This window comes from Mycteria americana, chromosome 13 (genome assembly GCF_035582795.1).
Source record: "Mycteria americana isolate JAX WOST 10 ecotype Jacksonville Zoo and Gardens chromosome 13, USCA_MyAme_1.0, whole genome shotgun sequence".
In the NCBI taxonomy this organism is placed as follows: domain Eukaryota; kingdom Metazoa; phylum Chordata; class Aves; order Ciconiiformes; family Ciconiidae; genus Mycteria; species Mycteria americana.
Genome location: NC_134377.1, coordinates 2,010,538 through 2,038,040, shown reverse-complemented (window position 1 = coordinate 2,038,040; position 27,503 = coordinate 2,010,538). Strand labels below are relative to the sequence as shown.

Sequence of the window (27,503 nt, the reverse complement as noted above, 5' to 3'; positions counted from 1 at the left end):
TGCCGCCATCTCCACCCCGGGCCCGCCGCGCTGCTGCCATGGCGACGGGGCGAGGGGCGGGGCGGCGCTGCGGAGGGGCGGGGCGGCGCTGCGGCGGGAAGCGGGGCAGGGCCGGTGGCCCGCAGTTCCCCGCCGGTCGCCATGGCGGGCGCGGCGCTGGTCGGGCTGTGCGGCGGCCTGCTCGATTACAAGACGACGAAGTTCGCGCTGACGCGGAACCGGCGGGTCGGGCTGCTGCACCGTCTGCTCCAGCTCGGCGTACTGAGCTACCTGCTCGGGTAGGGCGGTCCCCTCCCGCCGCGGCGAGCCGGCCGCCCCCCGGGCCTGGCCCTGCCGGAGGCGGCGGGGCGGGCCGGGGGTCCCCTCAGCGCGCCTTCCCCCCCGCCCCTCCACAGGTGGGTGCTGCTGGCGCGGAAGGGCTACCAGGACACCGACCCTGCTCCCCGCGCCGCCGTCGTCACCAAGCTGAAGGGGGCGGCGGTCGCCGAGGCGGGGGGCGCGGGCCGCCGGCTGTGGGACGCGGCGGACTACGTCCGGCCCCCTCAGGTACGGCCGGGCCCCCGCGCTGTGGGCGCTTCGGCCGCCCCGGGGGAGGGAGGCGGTTGGCAAAAGCTGTGGTAAAACCCTTTGGGAAAGGAAAGGCGACGTTAACGTTGCAAATTACAAAGCCCAGAAAAGAAAATTTGTTGTTTGTTCTGCTGCTGAGGAGTGTGACGGTGTAAATCCCCTGCTGAAGGTGCCTCCTTGCCTCCTAGGGAGAAAATGTGCTTTTTCTGGTGACCAATTTCATCGCTACAGCAAACCAAGCCCAGGGCACCTGCCCCGAGGTAAGTGAGCTGTGCTGTTCCTTAGCACAGCGCTGCGGTGGGGCTAGATTTATAAAGCCAGTTAGTGCTGCTGCTCTGTAGCTGTACAGGAACTCGGCAGAACCCAGTGCAAGACCAGATAAAGGGAAAAATAGATTTTTATTCCAGACAACATTGATTCCCCTCATTCTCATTGCTCCATAGATCTTACTCACTCATTTGCACTTGCTCTGTCATACCTGCGTGAACCAAGACGTGTATCCAAGCAGTCTGCTCAGAATCACTTGTGGTGACCAGAAAGACAAAGGGACACGGTCTGTTGGGTCCTCACCAGCTCTCTGGCCTTCTTGAGGGGTGGTGACACCATGTGACCTTTACAGGCTTTCTACTGCCTCTGGACAGGGGATGCTTTGGGGAGGCTGAGCTGGGTTGTCCCATTGCTATTCCATCTCCACACTGCAGCTGCCATCAGCACTGCCGTCCCCAGCTAATATCTCTGTTACCTGTGTTCCTTCTTGAGTCTCACATGAATTCTTGGTTTCTTGACCTGCTGCTCCATTCTCTTATCTCTGTTCTGCCATTTTTCCTGGTGCTTTTACACACACTCCATGGATACCTGTGTCATGTTTTCTTTATAACTCTTTGCTGCATGACTAGGATCCTCTCCCTCTTAGTGTTCTATTTTTAGGAGGAACGAAGCACAGGGTCTAGGTGGTTTCCCAGTCAGCCAACACTCAGTGGTATATGTTCTCTGGGAGAAATCTTCCCTTTAAGGCTGGATTCTGGCCAGCTGCTCAGCTGAACTCTCCCAAGCTGGACCCTGCTTGGCAGACAGGAGCAAATGTCTTCATAGCTAAGCCACTGCTGGCACCTTGTGCCTGAGCCAAGCGCTGTTTGTCCTAATGGTGCCTTCAGCTCTTGCTGTCGTCTTCTGTGCTGTGCCCAGCCTGATCCTGCTTCCCAGCTTGCTCTGTGCTGCAGGCTGCTGGGCTGCTCTCTAATGCAGCCCACGGGCTGCGGGAGAGGAAGAGCAAACCCTGGTTTTGGGTCGGGGAAAATAGTGCTAATGATCCCTCTTTAAAATGTTGAGAACTCCTAAAGTACTGATAGCTGCAGGAACGTCCCCAGGGGAAGACGTGTGCCGTAGAGCGTTTCAGTGCTCTCTCACAGGCAGTCACGGGCATCTCTGAATGCTTATTTTTGCAGTGTGCAAGCCAAGGATACAGAGAGAGCAGAGCGCTTCATCCCATTACAGTGCTGTGGTGTGTCTGGGTGCCCGTCACAGCCTTCACCCCCATGCTGCTCTCCAGTAGATTCTCAGTTTCTGGCTTTGGGGCTGTAGCTGACATTCATGTTTGGAAAGCTTTGAAGATTTAGCAGTGACAGCTTTTGACTTTGCAGAAAGTTCTGAATATTCTCGATTACCAAAATATTCTGTGCTGGCAGACCAGGGAAAGGTCTGTCTGGTGCTGGTGGCAGCACCCGAACACAGGACGGCTTCTTTTAGCAGCTGCTGTGTGTGTGGAGCTCAGATCTGTGGTTGAGCTATGACTTGCCTCTTAGGGAGATGTTTCAATGTTGATCTCAAATACTTTGAGTGGTTGGAAACCCTCTGCCTCTCTTTGCAAAGTGCTCTGAAGGTTAATGAAGATGATCAAAACAGACTTGGAGCCAGAAGGCATTAGTCAGACAGTGCATCCGCTCTGTCCAGATGCAAGCTCTGGGACTGAGGGACCATTGCACTTAAATTATGGTCTTTAGCACATCTAGCTGTGCTCAGCTCTTACAGGTCCAGGTGCTGCTGATGGGTGTGCACGTGAATGGCACTGGTCCCAGCCCCAGCAAGACAGGACCGTGTCCTAAGGGGATGAGGGGGTGCTGGATTTTGGGAGAAGCCTCATCCTTCTTTGCTCATGTGTGATGCTACCAGTGGTTTGCTCTCCAGGAAGATTCACTTTGCTTCCTGCCCCCAGGTACACGGCTGCATAGCTGTCAAGGGCTGGGAATCAGCCATTGTTTCTAATAAGATTAAGAATAAAGTCATTCTCTACCCACATATTTGTGACGACAGAAAGTAAATAGAAACCTTTTAGCCCTGGCGTTCCTAGTGTTTATGCATAGATCTCTGCTGTCAGTGCAAGCACGTCTTTGCTGCCCCTGTCTGAAACCACCACTGTCCCAGGAACACAAATGCTACAACCTATGAGCAGCATCTGAGCTCTGCTGTGAGCACCTTGGGGATGTCTTCTACTAAAAAATGTAGTAGTTCACCTGCTTGTCAAGAAACCTGTTCTAAATGCTGGTGCGCTCATATTGCTGTCCCATCCCAAACCTGCAATTCTTGGGTAGGTTCCTGGAAAAATTTGTTACTTCTAATTTTCCCAAGCTTTTAGACCCTTACACAACCAAGATGCAGCAATGGTTTAGAGAGCTTTAGGAGCACAGATCCAGGGCCCCATGAGGGCTTTTAACTGAGTCTAGATATCTTTGCTTCTCTCACAGTGCACTTGTGGCACATGTAACCTGGTTTGGATCATGCCCGTGGAGAATGCCAACACTGACAGATTTTTCAAGGCTCATTTCCACTAAAAGGTGGTAGGGGAGGTTGAAACCTTCTTGGCCAGGCTTTAGGTTTTCTGTAACACCATCATAGACTTCAGTACCTGAACTTCTCCCAAGCTTTGTAGCTTGCATGTCCTGGACACCCAGAAGCATCTGTTGGCCAAGTGGCACTTGTCGTGTCTTGTTACCTTCAGAAGGGACTGATACACTCATCTGCAAATATCTGTTGTCTGGGTCCTTCTGGAGGCTGAATCCTTGACATCTGATTTGGATCCAGCATGACAAAGTTCTCTCATAAGTGCTTATTACAGCATTGCCAGGTGGGTGCTGCAAGTTATGAGTGGGCCATCAGTGGGGGTGAGGGGCATGAATCTGGTGCGACCCTTCTCCAGCAGTTGGGCAGGACTCTGTGGTCCCTCCAGTAGTCCTGTGGGCTTGCCCTTAGATACCCTGCCTTGCTCCCAGGCCACCTCCTCCCTGGCTCGTCTGGCCCGACGTTTGTTGTGAATCACCCGTTCCCATGCCCACCTGCACCTGCAGCAGCTGGCACCCAGACACTCGGGTCCCTGTGACGGCCAGTGGTCCCACGCCAGCTGCTGGCACTCAGACCCCCATGCACACAATGTGCATACAGAATAGAGCGCCTCGCCCAGGAAAGTAGTTAGAAATAGAGTTTAGTCCAAAGACAGGACAGACTGTGCTGATGGGGCAGGGCGTGGCAGGACCAGCATACTGACCAGCCAGCTCTGTACATACAACCAGTCCTCTGCATCCTTTTATCCCTCTATTTTCCAATGTTTGTTCCTTCTTGGATCACCTAGATCCCTCCTTTTCTGTGCCTTTTCTTCCTCCCCTAAACATCCCATCCCCTAAACGTCCTGTGCAATCTGAAAATGCTCTTCTCCTGCATCCCATAATGATTCCCATACCCCTAGGCAGTGACCCCCCCACACCCAGCCCAAAGGTGCTTCAAAGAGCTGCTCCTCTTGGCGCACTGTGGTGGGTTTTACACCTGGAACAAGGGGCTGAGGCTGTCCTCGGACAGCCCTGGGAGGGCCTGGACAGATCCTGCTTCTTCTGACTCCATGACTGGGGTTTGCCCACCTGCCTTTGGGTCTCTGTGCCCCTCTGGGCTTGGGGAGGTGGATTTCTGATGGGCTGGTGACCCCTGCGATGGCCTGGGAGTAGCTGGGGGAGGGAGACCTGTATTTCCCCACCTGCCATTGTCTCTCTGTGTTTGAATAGGAGCTTTTTGCTGCTCCTGGCAATCAGGTGGGTCAGAGTGAGGGTGAAGCTTCCCGTGTCTCTTGTAAAACTTGTGTTATGCTGTATTTAGGGTCTCTTCAGCTCTTCCCTGGGGGAATTGTGGTGGTGCTTTACAAGGTGCTTAATGGGCTCTGCCATTAAGGCCCTCCTGAACCCATCTGTGCTTGTTCCCAGTCACAGCCAAAAGGTCCAAGCTAGCTCCTGAGGCTTCCTCCACCTCTGAGGTGGAGGAGGCGAGTGCCCCAGAGCGTGGAGACAGGTGGGAAGGATTGCCCCTCGGAGATGCCTCTCTCCTTGCTGGCTGGAGGCTGCCCAGGTTCTGGACGTGGTGGATGTCTTCTGTAAGAGTTTGGGACGTGCTTGGAGAAACAGGAGCAGCAGTGCAGAAACGTGGGTGAGTGACCACGTGGCCTCAGTAACAGTGCTTCTCTCTGTCTCTCTCAGAGCCCCTCTGTTCTCGATGCGATGTGCACAGAAGATGCAGACTGTCCCATGGGAAACCCAGTGGTTCGTGGCAATGGTACTGGGTGTTTTGCTAAAAAAAAAAACATAAAATCATTTAATTCGTCATGTTTGGTAGCAAACAGATTCACAAAGGTGCCTGATTGCCCGAGTTCAGAGTTTTTGTAAGTGTGCACAGAAGTGCTCTCCAGCCGTTTATTCTTGGCAAAACCTTACGGTGACCTGTCGCTGCTGGATGAGCAGGTGCTGCGGGCGCAAGGTGCTGTCACAGCAAACGCAGGGGTGTTTTGTTTCTGATGGTGGCTGCTGGAATTGAAACCGGTGTGCCATGTGACTGCCAGGTTTTCCTTTTGTAATAAAACCTGGCTTTTATTTCGTGCTGATTAATATTAGCAGTCCATGTGAGTTCAGCTGGAAAAGGATACTTCAGCTCTAGGAGGTCGGTTGCCAAAGCTTTGTGTGCAGGATTGCCCCAGCTCATTGTGTTCCCACCCGGGGAGCAGGTCGATTCAGCAGCCATGGGGCAGGAGAGGCTGTGCTGGACAGACGGGCACTGACAGCAGCAAGCAGCTTCTTGTCTTTGTAAAACAGCTCCTGTCGTTCGCCCTCAAGGGGAGGTTTCACAGGGAAGTTGTTGGGTGGGGAAAGCACTGAAGATGATCCCAGGGTCGTCTTTGTGGTTCAGGTTTTGAGAAGGCCAGAACAAGCCTGTGGCCAGGGCAGTATCCCAGGAGGGGAGCTGTGGAGAAGACGTTTCAAAAAGGAATAGTAAATGATATACACTGTCTCATTTCTAGGGATGAAAACTGGGAAATGCGTGATGTTCAACACCACCCATTCCACCTGTGAGATCTATGGCTGGTGTCCTGTGGAGAATAACACCCTGCCCAGGTATGGCACAGGGTCAGGGGACAGCAGGCGTTGAGAGCTTTGGTTGCTTCTCTCTGTGCTCTGTGTAACCAGGGGCCTGATTGTACTTGCCCAGGGGGGAGCCAGGCTCAGGGAGATCTTTGACATTGATCTACCGGTCAGTTAAGCCCAGAGAACTTCACGCAAGAGCATTTCTTGCAACTGTTTGTTGTAGCCAAAGTTCTGGGATCATGGAAGAGACTGCATGGGGAGTGGGGACATACCTTGGCCGCTGTGCAAAATTTTACTTCATTGGTGGTTGTTTTCCAGGAAACCTCTACTGGCTGAGGCGGAGAATTTCACTCTTTTTATAAAAAATACTGTCCACTTCACCAAATTTAATTTCTCCAAGTAAGTATGATGCTCCTCCAGCCGGCCTGTACATGCAACTCAGTCCAGCCTCTGCGCTGAGCTTGTCTGCCTAGGGGCTGAGCAGCCAAGGTGTCCAAGAAGCCGTGTGCCATCCAGGACGGGTGGTGGCTTGGGCAGTTACGGTTCAGGATGGTGTTCAGGAGAATGCCGATTGTTTTGGCAGCACATGTGTTTGCAGATATAAGAGCAATGGGATGGGAAGTCCCTGGATAGAGGGACTGCTGAGCTCCCACCTGTCTAGAGCACTGCAAACAGAGCATGACAAGGCCAGTCATTCCCAAGGTCTCATTTTACCCCATGTACTTTTGCATTTTAGTCTCTGCAAAAGGGCTGCACTGGCCTCACAGCCCCAGGCATGCTGACTGTGCTGCCTTTCTCTGGCAGGAGACGTGGCTTGGGGCAGCTGAACTGCCCCTGTTATCACCCCTAGAGCGGTAACTCAAGCTGGGTCATTACATCTCAGAGCGATGGGAGCTTGGTGCCAGGAAAGAAAGGAGAACCACAAAGGCAGAGGTGGAGGAGAGGAGCTGGGAGGGGAAGGACCGTGGCAGGTGCTGTAAAGGGTGATAACTCCATGTGTGATTCCTCTGGGCCAGTTTCCCTCCACCCTTTCTCCAGCTGAGGCTTTAGGAGAGGCAATGATTATCTCGCTCTGAAGCAGGAGCTTTAGTGGTCCCACTCCAGCAGGAGGGTCTCCTTTCCAGTCCTGCAGCAGGGCTCCTTGTCCTCCCACACTCCACTCCACCTGTGACAGCTCCCTCTCCCTTTCCTGTCTTAGGTGCAATACTTTGCAAACCAATGACCCCACCTATTTCAAGAGCTGCACGTATGATCCGTTCTTCAACCCCTCCTGCCCCGTCTTCCGTGTCCGTGACATGGTGGAGGCAGCTGGAGAGACCTTTGAGGACCTCGCACTGCTGGTATTTGCTTTTTCTTTAAAAGTATGGAAGATGACTGCAAATTCCTCAAGGGCGTGGGCAAGGGGTGGGGGACAGGACTGACCCCTGAAATGCTAAAGGAATGAGGTGGTCTCTCTGTGTGATCTGTGAACACCTGAACAGTAAAGCACTCAGCAAGTCTCCGGTCCCATGCTTCTCCTGCAATAAAATGTGTTTTGCAGGGTGGGAGCATTGGAGTTCGCATCGAGTGGGACTGTGACCTGGATTACCCTGCTGCCCAGTGCCAGCCGCAGTACTCCTTCAGCCTGCAGGACAGGAGGTACAATTTCAGGTGAGGGTGCTGGGACAGTGGCCAGATGGGTCTGTGGGATGAGCACATGGCAATTGTTCGAGATCTCGGTTTTCCCGAGTGATGCTCTGGAAGGAGCAGCAGGGACATCGGGACATGGTAGCTCAGCGCAGGGTCTGTCGCTACCGGGGTTCTGTGGTAGTTCCCACACCTTGTAGCTCTGCTCTGTTTGAAGCTGTGCAAGGCATTACCTGCCTGAGGGCAAGGATGTGTGGCTGTCCACGCCCATGCTGACCCTGGACTGGATGCAGTGGGAGCTGTGTGCTCCCAGTGACCCCGGGCTGGGTGCTGAGTGGATGCTGATGCCCCACTGCTGATGCCAAGCTAGTGAGTCATGGCAGCACGTGCATCACCCATGTCCCAGCCCGCTGGAGGACACAAGGTGTGCACAGGCATGTGGTAGCCCCAGCAATCATGCAGCGCTGGCAGCCCTCTTCCCTCACTGCCTGTGCAGAGCTGCCGTGGCTTTCTGAGCCACATCCAATGTCTCCTGCAGAACTGCCTCCTACTACTGGGGCTCCCAGCGGCAGCTCTTCCGGAACCTGCTGAAGCTCTACGGCATCCGCTTCGACATCTCCGTGCATGGCCAGGTACTGTCTCCTCTGCAGACTCTGCATGTGCAGTCCTGGCGGCCTTGGCACTGGGGCTGACTCCTCGCACCGCTCCCTGCTGCTCTCTCCTGCAGCCAGCCCCATGGCTTCCTGCTGGCATCGCTTCGCCCCACCATGGTGAGCTCTTCCCCTCTTTCCAGAGTTTTCCAAGCAGAGCAGGAAAAAAGGGTCTCTCCCATTTGAAGAGAAACTTCTTGGTAATGCCCTGAGCAGGGAGGCTTCCCTCGTTGAGGATCGGACATGAGTGTTGTGAAGTGCTGGGTCCTGTAGGCAAGGTGAGCTTGTCGGGGCAGAGGGCCTGTGGGCATCTCTGAGGGTCTCGTAGTGGGAGCACCCTGGCAAAGATCAACCTGAACTTTTCTGAACCTGGAGGATTAATCCCATCTTGATTAACTGTACCCTCGGGGAGAAAAGGCATGGGCACGATCATGGCTGATGCTAGTCTGTGCAGCATCACTAAAAAACTCAATACTCAACTGTGCAAGATGGAGCCTGTGCTGAGAGGACTTGCCACCCTGAGAGATGTCCACAGCTGGTCTGTCATGCTTAGCAGTGGTCTTTTCACCTGAAGAGGGTGAAGCATGCAGTGCAGGACAAGGGTGCACCACTTCGGGGTGGTGAGACCAGGTCTGGGAGGTGTGGAGTAGGAGAGAATCGCCAGGAGAGAGACAGGAACCCGAAAACCTTTCCTCAGAGATACCCAACTCATTTGAGCAGAGGGGGATGCATCGCATCAGGGCCATGTTTGCTGTTAGCTGGGATGTAGTTCTGTGGGTGGCAGCTGCTGGGGTCCTGCAGCAGGAGGGCAGCTCCCACCGTGCCTGCAGGGGTAGGCAAGGTCACAGTAACCCCTGCTGCCACCAAGTCACAACGGGCCTCAATCCCTTCTTTGACAGCCAAAGGTGTTTTGAGTCAAGGCAGTAGCAGTCAGGTTCCTACAGCTGGGCATTTCTCCATAGAAATGTCCTCGGCTTCCTCCAGCACCTCCCTGGCTTTAAGCATGCTGCCCAGCAGGGCTTGTCCCACAGCCCTCTCACCACTCTCCACCCTCTGTCTTCCCCCTCCACCCACTGTTTCTCACCAGGCTGGGAAGTTCAGCATAATTCCTGCTGCCGTGAGCTTCGGCACCAGCATCGCATTCTTTGGTGTCGTGAGTACTCCAGATATGCTCTTTTCCTCCGATCCGTGGGCTGGGATTTGCCACTCCTCTGTTGTTTACCCTGCCTGCCTGCCTGGGCACAAGGCTTCCTGGGTGCCTGCCAGCCCAGGAGGGGAGATTGTCGGGCAGGGTGTTAGCTCCCCTTTTCCTGTTTGTGATCGTTAGCAGTAATGACACTGCCGGATCAAGGATCCTGAGCACTGTCAGGGGCACGTCTCATGGAGGCTGGGTGTTTGTGTTGACCCTAGGAAGGCACATCACTGGGGCGTTGCTGGCTGGTCTGCTCCAGCTGTCTCAGGCAATAAGAGAGAGCACCTCCTCCCTGTGTTTCTCTCCTGACTCTAAAGGGAGCCAGTGTCCGGCTCCACTACAGACATGGTGCTGCAGTCATCGAGACGGGGCAGCCCCTTGTAGAGCACCTCTGTGGCTCTTCCCTTTCAGCAGAGTAACAGGGAGCCTGGACTCCCCCACCTGCCCCCTCTTTCCTCCCAGACGTGCTCGTCCCGGTCCCTTACGTGACTGTGGTGGCGGCTCGCTGCTTGACCAGCCCTCACCCTGTGTCCGTGCATTGCAGCCCGGATGATCACATCTAACCTCCTGTGCAGCAAATGGGAGCAGGCTGGGTCAGAGAGGACTTGGTGGAGCTGCCTGGGTGGCCTGGGCAAGAGGCAGGTCAGGCTCGCTGCCCCTGCGCTGGCTGGGCGCTGGAGTTCAATCCACAGCCGGTTGCAGAGCTTGGTGGATGCTGGGGGCAGAGGGCCTGGTGCTCCTGCAGGAAGTTTCAGTGCTGACCGCCCTGCTGTGTTTGCCTGTCTCCAGGCCACGGTGGTCTGTGACCTGGTTCTGCTCTACCTGGATGCGAAGGCTGACTTCTATTGGAAAGAGAAGTTCGAGGAGGTAAGGATGGGGCCGCTTTGGAGAGGTGAAGTTTTGTGAGTGGATTTATATGTCCTTTGGTTAAAACTTGATTCACAAGATCTGGGAAGACCCCGGTGGAGTTGTTCTTAATCTCCACCTCTTGGGCTTGGTGGCTGGTCTGAACTGATCCTGACAGAGATTCAACTCCTACAAGTTTAATGACAACAGGCGGCTGAGTGGAAGAGGGACCCAGCTGGGCCCAGAGTGCAGGGAAAGCTGCACGACCTCAACTACTGTTAGAAACAAGGAGTCCCCAAGGGGACCTTACCGTAGAAACCTGACCCAGCCCCACATTTATTCACCCTCTTCCAAACTGAATCTGTCCAAACTCCATGTGGAGAGAGGGCAGCTCTTCAGAGCGTGCCCTGACGCTGTGTCGGTGCTGACGCTGCAGTTCAGTGACGGGTTTTCTTGCCATGTGTGATTCCCGCTTTGGCACTGCCCAGCCCTGGTGAATCAGGGGGCTGCAGGGTGTGGGCTGGGAGACCCCCACAGAGCGGGAGAGCTGCCAGCCCTAGCTCGGGTCATCTTTGGCTTTATCTGGTCAAGCCTTAGAAACCTCTGAGGACAGAGATCCCCCAGCTCCTGGTGAACTGCCCCAGGGCTGCACCATCCTACTGGGGAAAAAAAGTTGTTCCTATTGCCTGATCTCAAATCACATGGAGTGGGGGTCTCAAACAATGAATCTGGGTGCATGGGACTGAACAGAGCAGCGCAGGACCACCTGCCTGGGCTGTCCCCTTGTCTAGTATACTAAGATGCCCCTATTCATTTCGCAGGCAAAACCCCCTAAAGGTAAGACCGAGGCTGCAGCTTAGGGACATCGGGAATGCTCCGCCACAAGCACCCTTCACTCCGGAGCAACCTCCAGGTAGATGCGATGGGGGTAAGGCTGCACTCCCCAGGCAGAGGTGGCCCAGTTCTGGCCCGAGTGTGTGCTGCTGGCGTTAGGGTCTGCCTTTCCTGGAGAAACATTTGCATCAGCAGAAGTTCTTGGCCTCTGGAGCACACGTGCAGCTTCCAGCACTGACTGGCCAGTGACGGAGCAGAGCCGTGCTGCAGAGCTGCTGCAGGAACTAGAGCTTGCTGGGAAGTGACTGGCCCATGCTCAGCACAAGAGGCTTAAAGCACTTTGCATTTCTTCACATTCCCCATGGCCGTGGGCCTTGACTTCCCATGAAAAACAGGGATGCAATGAAATAAAGCTGTTCAGAAAGCGGGACATGGCTCTGCTCTCTCTTGCCCTGGGGGTGGCTCTGAAGGTTTTGTGGTGCCGCTCTTGTGCCTCGCAGCACCCTCTGTGCTTCCAGCTGGCATGGCTTCACGGGAGCCACCCACAGCCCTGGGAGCTCCCCAGGGAGTAGCAGGGCTGCCCCCCACCTCCACTTCAGCCGTGCTCAGGGAGGGTTTAAGAGCTGAGCTTAAGGCAGCAGCCCTGGGCTAGCACTTGCTGGGGGGGTGCGGTGGCTCCTGTGCCCCCTGGTTCCTGCCTCCTGCCACGGCTGATGCTCAGTGAGGACCAGTGCGGCCCTGGGGTGAGCCTGAGCCTTTCGGAGGTGCTGAACCCTGCACTCTCACCTGCCCCGGGCTGGGTTGGCCTGGTACAGGGCAGGGACTGGCCTGGTCCATGTCTGTGGGGTGCTCTAGGAACCCCATGAGCTGCCCAGCTCAAAAACACAGTGTGTGGAGGCACAGCGGGGCTCTGAGCACCGTTTAATGCTCCCTGCTGGGACTGCCTGTGTGGGAGGGAGGGGTCCTGCAGCATCACCCCTCCTCAGCTGCTTGCCCCCCCGTGCCCCTCTGCCCAGGCCGTCCCCTGCCGCCCTCCTTGAACTGCCGCAGGTAGAACTGTGCCGCCAGCTGCTTGGTCATGGTCTTCAGCGCGAGGAAGGCAGCCGTGATCTCGGCGATGAGGAAGGCCAGGAAAAGGCTGTGCACGGCCATCTCCAGCGGCAGGCGGATGACATGGCTGTCTGTCAGCAGGAAGAGCAGGAGGGGGAGCTGGATCAGGACGGAGAGGAGGAGGAACCCGGCCAGCTCAGGCACCTGTGGGAGCAGAGGCCAGCGGTGGTGTGGGGGGACCCCTCTGCCCCAGGAGCTCCCTGCGTTGGCCACTCAGCTGGCCTCGGCACCCGGGTACCGGGGATGTCCCTGCCACGCAGAGCTGTGCCCGGATGTGGTCGGATGCTGTCAAGCCCGGTGCCGGAGCGTCGCACCCACAGCACAGGGGGATAGAGCAGGAGAGTGAGCGGGTCCCCTTCATCCCATGCCTCCAGGTCCTGCCTGCACCCGCAAGTCCCTCCCAGGCTGGCTCCGGGCAGGACTCCAGGAGAAATGAGCACTCGGGTCCTGGGCATCCAGCATAGCCACAGCTCCCCCAGCAGCGCCGTCCCTCACCGAGCACAGGGGACTGGCGGCCAGGGCAGAGCGACGGCGCTTACCTTCTCCTGCAGGTTCCCCACGTAGCCCAGGTAGAGGCGGGAGCCCTCCGCCAGCACGAGGATAAGGAAGGCAGCGACCAGCAGGAACTGGTAGTGCCGAGGCAGCAGCTGGTACTGTAACGGGGACACGGCCTCGTCCCAGCCGGCACCGTGCCCCGTGCCCAGTTTCCCATCCCCTGCGCTCCGTGCCCAGCTCCCTGTGCCCACCTCCCTGTCCCCTTTGCCCTGTCCCCTGCGCCCCGTGCCCAGCTCCTCATGCCCTGCGCCCAGTTTCCCATCCCCTGCGCTCCGTGCCCAGCTCCCTGTGCCCACCTCCCTGTCCCCTTTGCCCTGTCCCCTGCGCTCCGTGCCCAGCTCCCTGTGCCCACCTCCCTGTCCCCTTTGCCCTGTCCCCTGCGCCCCATGGCCAGCTCCCTGTGCCCTGCTCCCTGTGCTCTGTGTCCCGTGCCCACCTCTCCATGCCCTTCTCCCCATGCTCTGCCAGCTCCCACTGGTGCTGGTGCCCAACCCTGCCCGCTCTGCCCTCCCAGTTTAACCTTCCCTGCCTGGGAAGTTCAGTGGTTGTTCTCAAGATTTCCACTTCTGGGAGCTGGAGACCAGCCATCTTGTCTTGTGGGGGACAGGGCATTTTGCTCATGTGTGCAGGGACCCATTAATTTTGAAGAGGCTCCCCTCTCCCTGCCCAATGCCCGGAGAGGGTGTGCGGGAGCAGGCTCACCCCCCACCACGTGCCCCACGGGACGCTACCTTCAGCTGCAGCATCATCCCCTCAGCCAGGCACCAGGCCGGGAAGTAGTAGACGTTGAAGTAGAGCATCATCTGGAGGGGCAGGCTGGCCAGCACCTCGTGGGCTAGGCAGGGCAGGCAGGGGTGGGCAGGGCTGCCCAGCACCCCCAGGGTCTCGCTGCCCAGAGGGAGCCCCTGCCTGGCAGCTAGCGGAGGGGAGAGCGACGGCCCCTGCCGTGCCTGGGGACACAGCTGGGCAGCAAGAACGGCTGTTTGCAGCAAAGGCACTTATTTTTGCCCCCCTTCATCCATGGGTGGGTGCCAGGACCCTTCGGGTGCTCCCAGCTCAGAAGCACCCGGGTGCTTTGGTGATGTGCTGAGCAGGCTCGCGGTGATGAAGCAACAGCAACCCCCCCCCAACTGCTCTGCCGCCAAGCCCTGCTGCCCATACCTGCGTGGTAGGTGTGGGCAGCGCCGCTGTCCCGCGTCTTGTTGTTGATGAAGAGGGAGCTGCTGAACACCGCCAAGCCCCAGCGGAGGTTGGGGGGCAGAGGGGTGTGCGCAGCCATGGCCGCCAGCTGAGCCCCACTCGCCCCAGCCCGGCTCAGCCGGGATTAGCCAGAAGGTAATTAACAGGATGACAGGTCGGGCTAATGCGTAGGGCCACCCGGCCATTGGCTCCCCGGGGACAGGGCTGCTGAGCTGGGAGGAGGATGTGGGGAAGGAAAATTCCCCCTGGGAGACCAAGCCCACACAGGAGCCACAAGGATACAGACAGCCTCCCCTCCGCAGCAGCCTGTGGGGGTGAGCAGCACGTTGTACCCATCACCATGACAGGGACATGGTGGTGTCCCCAGCCCGTACACCCTGCGGGCAGCGCTCTGCTCCGCCACACCCTCTCCCAGCCGGGTCGTACCAACGCAATTATTGCTCAAAACTCCCCGACAGGGACGCCCAGGGAAGGGACAGTGCTGATGGCCAGAAATGCTTCTTCAAAGCCTCCAGACTCATGGAGCATTTTACCCATCACTGTGAGCTTCCCTGCTAACGGGCTGTCCCTGTGGGTCTCCATGCTGCTCAGCGTCCCCAAGCCCCATCCAGGCTCGGGGGTCCTGGGGAGAGCAGTGGGGATCGGTGTGTGCAAGAGGGTGGTTGAGCTGGAGGTGCACGGGAGGGACAGGGGATGGTGTTTTGGGGCCTTCATGGTTAGTCCTACCCAATAGGCATGGTCTCATCTCACGATCTTCAGCCTCCAACCCATCCCAGAAGGTGCATCAGAGCAGCTGCTGCAAATATTGGGGGAGAGAGTACTGTAAATGTGGTCCTTAAGGGCCAGGCACTGGCAAGGGACATGAGAAACCAAATAAAAAGAGGATTCTTCTGCTTGATAAAGCCAAAATGAAGCTGCAGAGCTCATTGCCATATGATGCCAAAAAAACCACCTGGGGCCAAAAGACCAATGCATGACTGGCTGAGTCCATCAAGGGCTTCCACACACAGGGACCCAGTCTCTCAAGGCAGGTCCATGCTGTGAGCACAGCCCAGGGCACATGTCCTTTCTCCAGCTCTTCTGAGCAGCTGTGACACCACAGCGTGGCCCCACGGCCTGGCTCAAGGCAGCTGCTCCCCTGTCCTTACATTACTGGTAAAAAAAAAATAAATAAACCTATGCAAAGTGGATTTCACAGAAAATCTAACCAAGTGTGGAAAAAATACACCCTGCTATAAGCATTGGCCTGTTACTAGATAAGGACACTGAGCTAGGGGAGGACAACAGATGAGCAGCGTGGCCCATGAGGTCCTTCTGGTCTATTTGGCCATGCCTGGACAAGACATCTGAAGATGCCGCTGGTGAGAAGACAGTTGCCACTGCATCGGGGAGGGTGTTTAACCACAGCCTGTAACACCAAACACCTCCCAGCCTCAGAAGTGACACTGGGAAGACTTGCCTGGAGATGGTTGGCCACCACCATTCAGCTCGGACCAGCTCTAGCCAAGACAAGGGCAGACAGCTCGTGGGACAGGGGGACAAGCGTGCCACTGTGGGAAAGGAAGAAGGTGAAGCTATTTGTGTTGCCACGACCTCCTTGGGGGCTGTAAGAAGGAGCAAAGTGAGGTGTAAGTGCAAGCCCATGAGTAAATGCCAGTTCACCCAAGCAATGTGCAAGGTGCAAAAGCAAGGGCAGAAGGATGAGGCCATACTTAATGTCTGCGAAACCACCTCGTGAGGAGCAGTGATTTTTTTAAATGAAGGCTTAGGGCATGAGGGAACTAAAAATAAGCCTGTCACCCGGTGCAATGCCACAGCGAGATGTCCAGAGGGGTTCTTGAGTGTGCGGGAAGGGAAGGTGTGCTGTGCCCAACACGTGGCTCCCTGGGCCCTGCCAGCACACGGGGCGAGATGCGGGCAGGGTGACAGGCAAAGCCCAGCATCTGAGGAGCAGGTGGAGGGCTCGGGGTCTGGGGGCATCACATCTGTGTGGGCAACCCAGGTGAGCAACCGAGAAGACACTTGGGCAATCTGGTGAAGCTAAATGTGATGGGGCAATGCAGCTGGGGATCACTAACAAGCTGCATGTGCCCCAGCTGGGTTTAGCTAATGGTGCTCATTCCCGATGGGAACAGGCAGTTTCTTAAGAAGAGCTGGAAACTTTCTGTCCTGGCATGGGAGATTGCAAGATGTGCCTGGAGACGTGGCAGAGGAGACAACCCAGCCTTGCCCAGCTCCAGGATGCGCTCACCACCGGTAAGCGTTTGCCAAGGTCCTGGACGAGGGGTGCCGGGTCCAACACCATCCCGCACTGGTGCAGAGGAGCAATGCCCGCAGGTTGGTGTCAGGATGCCCAGCAGCCCTGCCCATGACCCCGCACATGTCCCAAGGAAAACCATGGTGGTGGCTGGGGTTTCTCGTGTCATGGGGTGATGTTCCCAGGCCTGGCTGAAACAGCTCCTCTGTAAAAAGGGGGAATGGGACTTGTTCCCCACACGGCAGCCATAAGCTGGGGCAGAAGGTCCTTCCTTAGTCCCTGCATGGTCCTCAGCCCTGTGAACATGGGGGTGATGCCTGCTGTGCATGGCTCATGCCCAACACTGGATGAGGCCCCAGCAGAGACGAAAGAGTCAAAGAAAGAGTATCTTCCTGAAAAACGAAGCGCCCTGCCGATCTGCCCAGGACTCCAGAGGATGCCAAGCCTTTGGGTGAGCAGGAAGATGGAGGCCTTGGAAAAGCTCAGCCAGGCTTTGCTGGGGGAGCACATGGGGCACGGGAGCTGCCAGTCTCGCCCAGCGTGGAAGATGTGCGGAGAGCCCAGGGGGAAAACCACAGGGCTCCGGGGGGTGCCACCACGCGGTGCCCCGGCGTCCCCAGGCGCCCCCAGCCAGGTCCTCTGGGGAGCTGCCGAAGCAGAGTCCGACCATCCCACCAGCAAGACATGGGATGCAAAGCCACATCTCCCCGGCGAGTGTGCAGAGCCGGGACAGCAGGCTGGGCAGCTGCCTGCACCTGGGCAGCGTGCACGGCCCCAGCCCCTCTGCAAGAGACCTGCCCAGGGCACCAGGAGCTGAGCAGCCCTGGCCACCTCTGCCCTCCGAGAAAGCTCTTACCCGCACTGCACTGGGGAACAGGGACATCGACATTTGCCTTTTGGGACCGAAGATGAGACTTGCAAGTTCACATCCCTTTGTGGATCCAGGAGATATGTAACAGTTCAAGAAAAAGACCCTGTTCATCGCTGCGTGCTGGAGCATGCACGTCCCTGCCTACTGTCCCCTCTGGTCACGCCACCTGGGAAACACCTTGCAGTGAAATCAGAAGAGACCAACCAGAGATGTGACAGATGACTGGTGACGTTTCTACCCAGCAAAGATCAGAAAGTCTGGAAATAAAAACAGGTGAGCTGGACACAAGTGAGAAGCCTCCACAGACAGAAGAGGTGCTTGCACCACCCGGCTGACCAGCAGAGGTGACCCAAGGCCTTGGAAGGAATCATAGATGATCCAGATCCCAAGAATAGTACTGCTTTAATTCACAGGGGGTGAATCAAATTAAAAATATAAATCCTCTTGCTTTGGTCTCAGGGTAAAACACTGGCTGCTGGGGAAGAAATCTCCCCCAGGACAGAGCACTGGAGGCTCTCCAAGGGGGGTTCTTGCCCCCCGGCTCTGCTGGGCTGATGGACACGGGGCTGTGGGCTGGTCAGGTCCACTCCTGAGCTGGAGATAAGTCTCTTCTTCCAGCAAGGGACAGAAAACACGACAGCAGAGCACCAACATGGAAAGCTGAGATGAGAAATGCAGCCTTGTCACTAGGCGACAGGAGGAATGAGTGACGAAGGCCAGAGGACAGCCAGAAATACTTCTCCGGCTACTTTTCCTTGAGTAACGTTTCAGCAGCAGCACTGATCCTGCGGTAATCGTTAAGGAGAGAGACATCACAAGGCTGGCTGGAAGGACAGCCACCAAGCCTGGGGGCTGCCGTCCGGCTGTCGCACCTCTCCAGGGAGCCCCTGCTCCGCACCTCGGGGACTGACCAAGAGCTGCCAGTGCCCAAGCTCAAACCGAGCCCCGAGAGACGGGGAGCAGCGCTCCAGCCCCTCGTCTGCTCCGGGACAGGGAGATGCTGTGGGTGCTGGGACGGGGACCGATGAGCTCCAGAGCCCTTGGCTTGGGCAGGGGCCCACCTCTGCTGGGGGAGCTGGACAGGGCGACCGGCCCGGAGAAGGGAGAATGCAAAACACAAACAGGCTGTACAGAGACCACCCGGCGTGACTCCATCTCCCTGGCTCCCCCAGGTGCTCCCCAGGGTGGGTGGGCACGGGGAGAGCTGTGGCAAGCACTGCAGCCATGTGGAGAGGGAGCGGATGTCAGGCTCTGCGGGGATGCGCATCGGAGCTCTGCCAGGAGCGAGGGGGATTTGGGAAGGGGCAACGTGCTTGAAAGCACGGGGAGCGACGAAAGGCACTCGCGCTATTTACAAGGGCGAGGGACGTGCTTGGGGCAGGCCCGCCTGGGGACCCCCCAGCCCATTGGCAGCATCCACAGCCACGTGGTGCCCGTGCCCGCTGCCGGTGCCAAACCCCGCTCTCTCTGGGGGCTGCTTTTCCAGTGTTCCCCGGGAACCGCAACAGCAGAGCCCTAGCCCGGTAGGCGCTGGGGCAGAGGAGCCGCGGTGGTCTGCTGGGAAGGTAAGTGTGCAGTGACAGCCGCCGTGTTCATCCAAGTCCCAAAGGGAAATGACTCAGCTGTGGTGCTCCCGCTTGTCCCTGGAGCTGCCATCCCGTCTCCCCACGGCGAGCGCAGCATCAGGAGGGCACAGCCACCAGCGGCGTTAGGAGCCTTTCCCAGTTAGCCAAGACATATCTCCGGTTCTGAAAAAGAGAAAAAAATCAGTAGTGCTGCGAGATGTTTCCCAGCAAGTGCAAGCCAATGTGCTCAGTGCCTGGGCGCTGCCCTCGGCACTAGTCCGGTCATGGGTCGCGGGTCCCCATCCATCTGCCCCCTCTGCACAGAGGCGCAGCCAGCCCGGGCAGGACGGCAGCACCCCTTCCTCCACCCGCACTCACATGTCACTAAAACTGTCCAAAAACTCATGAGCAGATCCTCGATTCCATGTAAAACTGAGCTCAAACAGTATTTTTTTAACTTAAAACACGCCCTTCTGGCATTCAGCTGAAAAATTCATGGAAAGCCACCAAACGGCAGGCATCTCCCCAGCTGAGCGGGGTCCCAGCCAAAAGGCAGCTGCCCGTTCCCGGCAGATCTGTGCACCAGCACCCTGCAAAGGGGATGTAGCAGCCATGCCCGCCCGCCCCCGGCATGGCTCCTGCCCCCCCAGCACAGCAGCGCTGCCAGCCCGCGGCGGGGGAGCGCTGCAAAACAAGCACGCAGCCATAACCAGTGTCCCCACGCAGGACTTGGGGACAGGGCCCGAGCAGGGGCTGGCTGTCCCTCCTGTCAGCCCTTCACGCCCAGCGCACCCGGGACCCCAATCCAAACGTACTTGCCGTGACGGACAAACAGCCTAAAAGGTGCGAAAGCAGCAGGAGACAGAGAGAAAAGACATTCAGGTTTAGGCAGTCTGGCTTCCTCTAGGCTCACCGAGCCCCACCATGGGGGCCAGCAGCTCCCCTCACTGCCGGGCGGCCCATGAGATGCCACCTCCCTCCCAGCTGCAAACTGGGCGGCCAGTAACCATTTCCCGATGTACTGGAGATGATGGACACAACCCTGCCCCAGTCACTGGTGGCCGGGTGGACCCTCAACATGCTCCCCATCCCAGGGGTGCCTGGGCTGTCTGAGCTGGCTCGGGCCTGCCCAGGGGCTGGGAGCGCTTCTTTCCCCGAGCTTTTGAAAAACTCTGCTTTTATTCCAGATGTGGAAACACCCCAGGGACAGAGACCCACATTCCCCCTCAGCTCTGATTCCACTCTAAGGCTCCTTCCCGGCTGTTATCACCTCCCTGGCGTTTGCCTTCCAGCACAGCATGTTCTGCACCCACCCTCTGCACGCAGGGGTACGCTCCTGCGCAAAGTCTTAAAAACAAACTGAAGGGACAAAAAATGCACTTTGCCTATGAGCTATGCCCCGATGAACCGGAGGCTGAGACACCAAGTGCCGATGTCCCAGCACCGCGAGCTCTCCAGGCATTGCTCTTGCAGAGGGTTGTGCACGGGCAGCACACCCAGCCCCCCTCTGCGGGTCCCCTCAACTGAGTGGGTGCCCAGGGGCACCCCAGCACCAGGCAGTGCTGCCTCGGTGATGTGCCAGTGCCCGGTGGCCATGAGCACCACTGTCCCATCGAGTCTGCGCAAGGATTTGGATCCTGGCGTTTAAGACAAACCCCCTGTGTGCAGGATGCCAGACCTGGAGGCGGCTGGGAGGCAGCACCGGGGGGACGGAGTGAGTGGGGCAGGAAGGGAGATGCGAGAAGGGTACGGAGTGGGGAGCAGCGGGAAAGAGCTGCCCAGTGCCCGTGGGGTCCTGCCTTGGGGTGCTCAGCCCTGCCATGTACCCCACGGCTGTGCTCGGCCCCTGCCCTGGCACTGCCGACTCCCGCAGCACGTCTACTTACTCCACATCACGCTTTCGGATGATCCTGCTGGCAGCCAGGACCTCAGCCACCTTAGACACGATAGGGTCGTAGTTCATGCTGGCCACAGCCACCACCTCGTCGCTCCTAGGGCCGGGCAGAGCAGAGCGGTTAGGGCAGCCCCGGGTGGCCACAGCTCCATCACCCAAAAAGCAACATGCTGGAGAGAAGCGGGAAGCAAAGAGAAACACCCACTCCAGGGTCAGGGCCCATCCCAAGGCGTGAGCACCATGGGGACTGTGCTAGCGGTGCGGGACAAGGGACAAGAGAGAGCTCAGAGCTGGCACTGCAGGCTGGCCCCACTGTGGACTCACTGATGCTCACGTGCTGGCGCGGTGAGCATCACTAAGGCGCCCAGGGGACAGAGACAGCCCTGGGCACCCTGGCATCTGTGGGAAAACACCAGCAAAGGTTGGTCTGATGGTGGATAAAAACCTGGAGATCAGCAAGGATGCCTAGTGGTTCCCGCCATCCAGGCAGGCGATGCCTGTGCTGCTGCCCTGTACTGAGGGAGTGGAGGAGCGGGTGGCCAGGATTTCCCTGTGGGACACTCGGTTGTGCTACTCCACATCCCCTTCCTGATCCCCACCTCCAGCTGGGCAGAGTGCCCACCTCCGAGCTGCTCCACAGGCATGCTCCTCCCAAAGCACCAGGACAGCTGGGGTGGCCGAGGCCAGGGTCCCACCAGCCCCAGTGATGAAACCCCTGTGTATATGGGATATCCAGCAGCACGTCCCAGTCTGACTGACCATCACCCACCAGGATGCCAACGCTGGTGGCACAGTGCAACCTCAAAGGCTGAAAGGGAAACAAATGAAGCAGAAGGGAAGAGGATGTAAAAATGCTGGAGGAGCTTTGGCTAAAGGTCACAAGGCAAACAAGAAGGGTTCTTCTGCTTTGAGGTTTGCAGAAGTCAACCTGAGTGTAAATCTTCAAAGACTGAACCCAGGAGATGACTCATAAACAGCTAACTGAATAGACAAACAACGTAAAGATCAGAGAATGTGCGTGGGTAAGATATTAAACACTGGTGATATTGTTGAGTAAGTTGAAGAGTAGAAGCACCCAACAAATCAAGATCTGCTCTTCAATCCGCTGCCAAAGAGCTCCATGACCAACAGAGCAAAGAGCAGCCAGGGGGAGGGAGGAACATGTGCCTGATTCCGGGGAGGAGGAGAGCAGAAGCCATGTTTCAGAGGACACTTCATCTCTGTGGAGCCATGGGAGTTGAAGTCATCTCTCATAGCTGTCCCACAAGCCACGGGGTAGCTCCATCACAGAAGATTCTTTCAAAAGGCTCTGATTCCTAAATAAGCTCTCTACAAATAAGGGAGAGCAAGTCAGAAACAGAGCAGCGGTCTGGCTTCCCCATCCCATGGGTGAGCACAGGTGTGCAGAGCAGACCAGGAGCCCAGAGTCTTCTCTGGAGCCACTGGAGCTTGCCCACAGCTTAGTTAGTCCACACCAGCCAGACCCAGAGATGGACCGACACCAGCCAGGCTCCAGCACAGAGTGCTGCTCCACGGGAATGGCTGCGGGAAGGGGGAGCTGCTGCATTGCCAGGAGCTCTAGGACAAGACTTGGATGCCATTGGAAATCCCATCTCAAGCATCCTTGGCTCACTGCAGAGATGTGTACCTACAGCAGAGGGGATTTCTGCTAACCTGCGGCTCTTCCACCCAGCAGATGAGGTGAGAATAAGGAGTAACAGAAAGACGTTGCCGAACAATACATTCACACTGGAAAACAGGCGTCCATGGCAGGCAGTGTGGACAATTAACCATCCGAGAAGATTACAAAGCACATGTGTGTTCAGCTGAACTGCCTGCTGGGCTCTCACGTTCGAGGGCTGTTGCTGTGATTTAGAAGAGCTCTTCACTTTCTGAGCCTGCACCTTCTCTGCTGTGATGCCTGACATCCCGCCTGCTGTAAACGAGGTCCTCCACTCTCCACAGGACAGGACCCCATTCCCTAGGGATGCAACTCCGATTGTATGTGCAGGGACTCATGAATTTTCTTTACAGAAGACAGCCAGTCTCCTTCCAAGATGCTTGCAGCAGTAGCTGATGGCACTGCAGTGCAGATTCCCTCTTCTCCTGTTGCCCCAAGTTCAGAAACACAAACTGCCAATGAGAACCCCTTCCCAACATGAACCACAGCCTGGGGAGACCCTACAGGCGGTTGTTTCCATCACACAGGGCCTCGGCCTTGGCTACTTCACCATTGCTTGACACCTCCAGTGCTCAGCACACAACAGGGGCTGATGCTTCAGGACTCCTGGGAGGCTCTGCACCCCCTTCACACCACCCACACAGTCTTGAAGCTTCAGTGGTTTCCTCTACGTTTGGTTTCCTGAGCACAGCCAGCTCCCAGCTGGGAAACACAAAGTGGTTGGAGAGACCCATCCATTCAAACCAAACAGGGGGAGATGTGCTGTTCCAAGGGAAGGAGTAACCAACGCGTGCAAAGGAAAGGAAGAACGTAATCCCACCAGCCATCCACTGACTCAGCCTCAAGCCCAGCCAGCGCCCGACATGACCAGCCGGGAAGGCAGATGCAGCCCAAACATTTCCCTCAGCAAAACACAGGGTAGCTGGTCCTTTTGCGAAATAACTCATGGGGCACTGGTGAGCTGGAGCATCCCACATCAGCAGTGGCTTTTAAACATTTCGTCTGACAGATGGGGAAGCCAGGAGGAATCCCTCTTTTTCAAAAGGTCTTTAGAGGCAATAAGAGTGCCTTTCCTGAACCTGGGATGTGGAGCAATTGGAAGTCTTGGCGTAAAGCCTGAGGGAAGATGGAGCACTGTGGATGAGCACCGTGCCTACATGGTCTTCCTTCCTCTGCAGGGTTCAATGCAACAGAAGTGGGGAACCATGAAGAAGACAACCGCAGCAATTCCCTGGATCTCCCAAGATCTCCAAGGTCTTAGGGGTGGGATGACATCAGTCTGTTCTGGCTGAGGTGCTGCGGTGAAGACAGTGTCCCACGGGGACACCTGCAGAGCACTGTCCCATACACCTCCTGGCACAGGGCCTCACGCTGACCCCTCCACAGCTCACACAGCTCTGAACGGGGATAAGTAAACAACTTTCTTCTTCAAACTCTGGGGAAAAAAGAGCCTTATTGTGAAAGTCGATGCTGAGGACAGGCTCCAGGAGTGGGAACCACCAGCGGTTCATGCAACAACCAAGACAGCACGCACCAGGAGAAGAGTCCCAACCATCAGGTGGGCATGGTAGAAGGAAGCAGGAGGGGATGGTCAATTTGGGACAGTGTCCGCAGTCCAAAAGCATTAGCACCAACCAGAAGAACTATCACCAAACGAGAAAAAGAGGAAGAAATGCTCCCAGTGGCCTCTCAGAGAAGCAGAGACGGGGACTTGATTACAGTCGAGCAAAGCAGCAGGAGATGCACTGGCCATCCCCCCGCCAGCCGGCACTCCCCCAGTACCTCCGGCTCTCAGCGCGGGATGCCGTCCTGGTACCCAAAAGCCATCTCCGAGAGCCCCTCCTGGGTGGCAGAATAACACAGGGCTTAGCGGCGGAGCCCCGCCGCCTGCTGCTGGGGAGCTGCTGCCCACCGAGCCCCGCTTTCCCGCGTGCCGGCAGGTCTGCCCAGGCAGCCCTCGCCCCCCAGCAGCTGCCGGCAGCACGCTGAGCGTGGGGCCAATGCACAGAGCAGGGATTAGGCACCTTGCTCAGGGCTTTCCTTTTGAACAGGCTCTACAGATGTTTAATTAAAGCAATCTGACATTTCCTTTCTAATTAGGGTTGGGATAAATAGCTAAATGCTCTGGTATGGAAAGGAGGAATAGAGGTTTCAAAGAAGATTATATGCTGGAAAGAAATGTGTGCCAGCGCAGCTCGTGGATGCCCGGCCCCGTAACGCTGCATTTGCTGCACGCGGGGGACTGCCGGCAAGGCCAGGGGACCCGAGACAGAGCAACGCAACGGCTGCGGAGCGGCTTCGCAGGGGACGCAGTGGCAAAAGTACACACAACTCCGCAAACCACTGCGGCAAAACTGCCAAAACCGGGTTTTTATCTTCCCCTGGTTCACACTCACTGAGCAAACCGTGTATTTTAACATGCTGCTTTGGCAGTTATGTGATTGAAATGCACTTTGAAACATCAAGAGGGTGGGAAGTGACAGCCCCGTGGCTGTGGCTGTAGAAGGGGAATGTCCCCTTGCAGCAGCTCTCCCCAGCACAGGGGGTGCCTTGGCACAAACCCACCCTTTTACGTCATTTTGGCCAAGGTGCCAGCGAGCTCAGAGGTGTGTCCACGTGCAAAGGGCCCCTGGGTGCCAGCGGATGCTGGAGCCCCATCTCCTGCAGCAGGTTTTCATCTGAGGTGCACAGGCACCAGGAGAAGGAGGGTGAGCGCCAGGGACCGGGCTGGCTCGTGCCCCGGGGTGATGAAGTGAGCCCTGGGCCTCTGCGAGCCCGACGGACACACCCAACTGCCAGGCTCCATCCTGGAGCACGGGGGCAAGCGGCCACCCTTGGGGAGGGGGACGCGGAGGGGAGGCCGTGAGGGACATTGGGCAGGGGACAGAGGGGCAGCGAGCCCTGGTGAGGTGATCTCTGCAGAGCAGGAGCTGGCTCCTGCCCAGAGCTCCCTCCTGATCCCTGCTTGAAAGCTGCCGCTGAGTAGTTTGGTTGCTGAGCCGGGCAGACCTTCGCTTCCCTGGTTTCACTCTCCCCATCCTTAATATTAGAAAGCACTTGAAGAAATCCCCTCCATCTCCAGGCATGAGGAAGCTCTGTGGCCATGGATTTCAGATTGGGACAGGACAAAGGCAATGAAAGAATAAACAGCAGCAAATATTTTGGGGATACATTCATGGTGCACAGTCTTGCCAGTCTAAACAGCCAGCGTGGCTCAAGAACAGCAGAGGCAACGCATCCCAGCTGTCCACACATCACAGGAGAATATTCCCAGATAGGCTGCCAGCCTGGGGCAGGGCTGGGTTTCACTACAGGTGTAACAAAAGCTCCTGAACTCTTGCTAACCTTCACACCTCGTTAACAGACAGAAGTTTTTGAGCTTAAATTGTCTAACCAGAAGCAGAAACGGTGATGCCTGAGGTCCCAGTCCAGCCCTGGTCACAAATCATTAACACAGTGATGAGATGGGAAGGAAATCTTTGATGGGAATTGCCAGCAACAAATTAATAGAAGCCATTATCTGCTCTCAGATATTACGTGAACGGACAAAGACAGGCAGAGACATTAGGTCCAAAGACCAATTTAACTTGCTTTATGCTTAGCACATCATTTCTCTAGGGCCTTTTATTAATGTCCTGCAACCTCGGTGTCCAGAGAGGAACAAAAGCGACTGACAGAAGCTCTGGCAAAAATATTTTCCAGCCTAGAAGAGCAAGCTTAGACGAATGCCTGTGTAGGAACGTGGAGAAGTGAAACACTTACTTGGTATAAAATGCCACAAACTTCAGTTCATCTAAATCCCCCTGAATGACAACATCATCGAATCCTTCCCCGTGGCCTGGAAGGCAGAGAAGAAGAAGTGGATTCAGCAACGATTCCCCTGGATCCAGCTCTAGCCCCTAAGACAGAGTGTTTCAATCCAGAGCTACACGAAGAGCATCCTGCAGTCACCGAGACCAGCACCAGAAGATGAGGGTACCAAAAAGCACCCCTTCTTGTTCAGAGAAGTGCAAGTTCAGGGAGACTGTCTCTGTTCATGCCGGGCCATCCCTCGTGACCACAGCCACCCCGCTGGCCCTGCACCCCATGGCCGTGAGCAGACAGGTTTCGGAGGAGATACCAAAACCCGCAGGAGCCAGGAAGGGAAGCGGACCCGAGGCAGGGGGTGGCACAGAGAGTCCACAGCAAGGGAGGTGACTGTGGCTTCCCTATCCCAGGACACCAGCACAATCTGTACAGCAGCCTTGGGGAGCCCCTTACCCGCATATCGGATGCTCTTCCCGAACATAGCAGTCCACAAATACGGGACCGTGCTGATCTCCATGCCGTGGGCCAGCATGTTCAGCGCGGCTATACGGCCTGGAAGAGAGAAGCAGCAGAATAAGCGAGGAAGCTCCGCGCCAGGGCAAGCGTTGCGGTCTGCCTTCAGGTCGCAGCACAGCATCTACATCTCTAGTCCCAGAGTGCAGGGAAACCAAGACTTTCTGCTTAGGCCAAAAAATCCCCACACAGCAACAAGCACCAACAAGGAAATGCATCGCATCGTCCAGGGCTGGGCTCGGACTCCTCCCCGGCGGTGCAGCTCCTACCGACTCGTCACCTCCACTGGCATGAGCGACGTGCTCGTGAGCCTGTTTCAACCCACCTTCTGCATCAGTGACAGGGCTGAGAGCTTGCTGAGTTCCCACCACAAACAGGGATGGGATGGATAAACCCCCTGAGGGCATGGAGACTGCTAGGGTACGGCCTCTGCCACAGAGGCACGTCTGGACCAGCACTAAAGGGGCTGTGTCCAAAGGCTAACTTTGGCGGTGTGGTTCCAAACCCTCTCACCCAGGGCACCCACCCAGAGGTCAACCTCCCCGTGGGGTTGTGGCCTTGGAAAGCTCGAGGGCGGCCGATCACGCCAGGGTTTCCAGGCTTGCTGGCATGAAGGGGAGAAAGGTCTCAGCTCTGCAGCACACTCCTGGGCCAGCCCGGCAGCGTGGGCAGCCCAGCTGGGGATGTGAGCCCGAGCTAACGTTAGGATGTGAGCTCCTAAAGTGTCCCGGGGCAAGGAGAAGATCAGGTTCCTGCAGCGACTGCAGATGCTAGGGAGCACCCGGCGTATGGGAAAGCCTGTCCCTGGGCACCTCTGTGTTTGTAACGAGGCATCATTAGGCAACGCACATCAAGAAGGCTGACAAATGAAGGCATATCAGACAGGATAAAATATACATGCTTCAAAATGTTTAATACAACTACCCAGTTTCCCTCTTGGCAGTT

At 56.9% G+C, this 27,503-nt stretch overlaps 3 protein-coding genes across 7 annotated transcripts in view; 1 reads left to right on the top strand and 2 right to left on the bottom strand.

The window, feature by feature from the left end:
- The first annotated feature begins 136 nt into the window (after window positions 1-136).
- P2RX6 (purinergic receptor P2X 6) lies at window positions 137-11,533 on the top strand. 3 transcript variants are annotated; one of them, XM_075516241.1, is made up of 12 exons: window positions 137-278; window positions 396-546; window positions 756-827; window positions 5,079-5,154; window positions 5,894-5,987; window positions 6,276-6,356; window positions 7,156-7,297; window positions 7,498-7,595; window positions 8,122-8,215; window positions 9,321-9,386; window positions 10,215-10,292; window positions 11,093-11,533. In XM_075516241.1, exons 1-12 carry the CDS (start codon window positions 142-144, stop codon window positions 11,129-11,131), a joined length of 1,128 nt encoding a protein of 375 aa, XP_075372356.1. In that variant the 5' UTR covers window positions 137-141; the 3' UTR covers window positions 11,132-11,533. The 3 variants fall into 3 exon arrangements, 2 of the variants coding, with proteins under 2 accessions (XP_075372356.1, XP_075372355.1); XM_075516240.1 differs by having other exon boundaries at window positions 7,498-7,607; XR_012777745.1 differs by lacking the exons at window positions 10,215-10,292; window positions 11,093-11,533 and having other exon boundaries at window positions 7,498-7,607; window positions 8,122-8,353.
- Window positions 11,534-12,077: 544 nt separating this feature from the next.
- Window positions 12,078-14,049, bottom strand: LOC142416677 (transmembrane protein 17B-like). Its single transcript, XM_075516508.1, has 4 exons — window positions 13,932-14,049; window positions 13,502-13,686; window positions 12,755-12,868; window positions 12,078-12,359 (listed from the first exon to the last, which is right to left on the bottom strand). The coding sequence occupies exons 1-4, from the start codon at window positions 14,047-14,049 to the stop codon at window positions 12,078-12,080; spliced, it is 699 nt and encodes a 232-aa protein (XP_075372623.1).
- Window positions 14,050-18,806: 4,757 nt separating this feature from the next.
- AIFM3 (AIF family member 3) overlaps window positions 18,807-27,503 on the bottom strand; it is a 39,844-nt gene continuing 31,147 nt past the window's right edge. For 2 of the 3 annotated variants that reach the window (XM_075516351.1, XM_075516353.1), the window contains exons 16-19: window positions 26,499-26,597; window positions 26,001-26,076; window positions 20,550-20,654; window positions 18,807-18,846 (exon numbers count right to left, since the gene is read on the bottom strand). In XM_075516351.1, coding sequence (XP_075372466.1) covers window positions 18,807-18,846; window positions 20,550-20,654; window positions 26,001-26,076; window positions 26,499-26,597 — 320 coding nt within the window. Of the gene's footprint in view, window positions 18,847-19,478; window positions 19,500-20,549; window positions 20,655-26,000; window positions 26,077-26,498; window positions 26,598-27,503 lie in introns of all 3 variants that reach the window. The other variant, XM_075516352.1, reaches the window with a different exon arrangement.

Bases quoted from the DNA above. Each gene is read 5' to 3' on its own strand.
- P2RX6 (XM_075516240.1), top strand. From the start codon at position 142: ATGGCGGGCGCGGCGCTGGTCGGGCTGTGCGGCGGCCTGCTCGATTAC. The intron at 5,155-5,893 runs GTACTGGGTGTT...TCTCATTTCTAG, and splicing joins CCCAGTGGTTCGTGGCAATG to GGATGAAAACTGGGAAATGC. The intron at 7,608-8,121 runs GTGAGGGTGCTG...TGTCTCCTGCAG, and splicing joins GACAGGAGGTACAATTTCAG to AACTGCCTCCTACTACTGGG.
- LOC142416677 (XM_075516508.1), bottom strand. From the start codon at position 14,049: ATGGCTGCGCACACCCCTCTGCCCCCCAACCTCCGCTGGGGCTTGGCG. The intron at 13,687-13,931 runs GTATGGGCAGCA...CCCCTCCGCTAG, and splicing joins TGCCCACACCTACCACGCAG to CTGCCAGGCAGGGGCTCCCT. The intron at 12,869-13,501 runs GTAGCGTCCCGT...TCCCCGTTACAG, and splicing joins GGATGATGCTGCAGCTGAAG to TACCAGCTGCTGCCTCGGCA.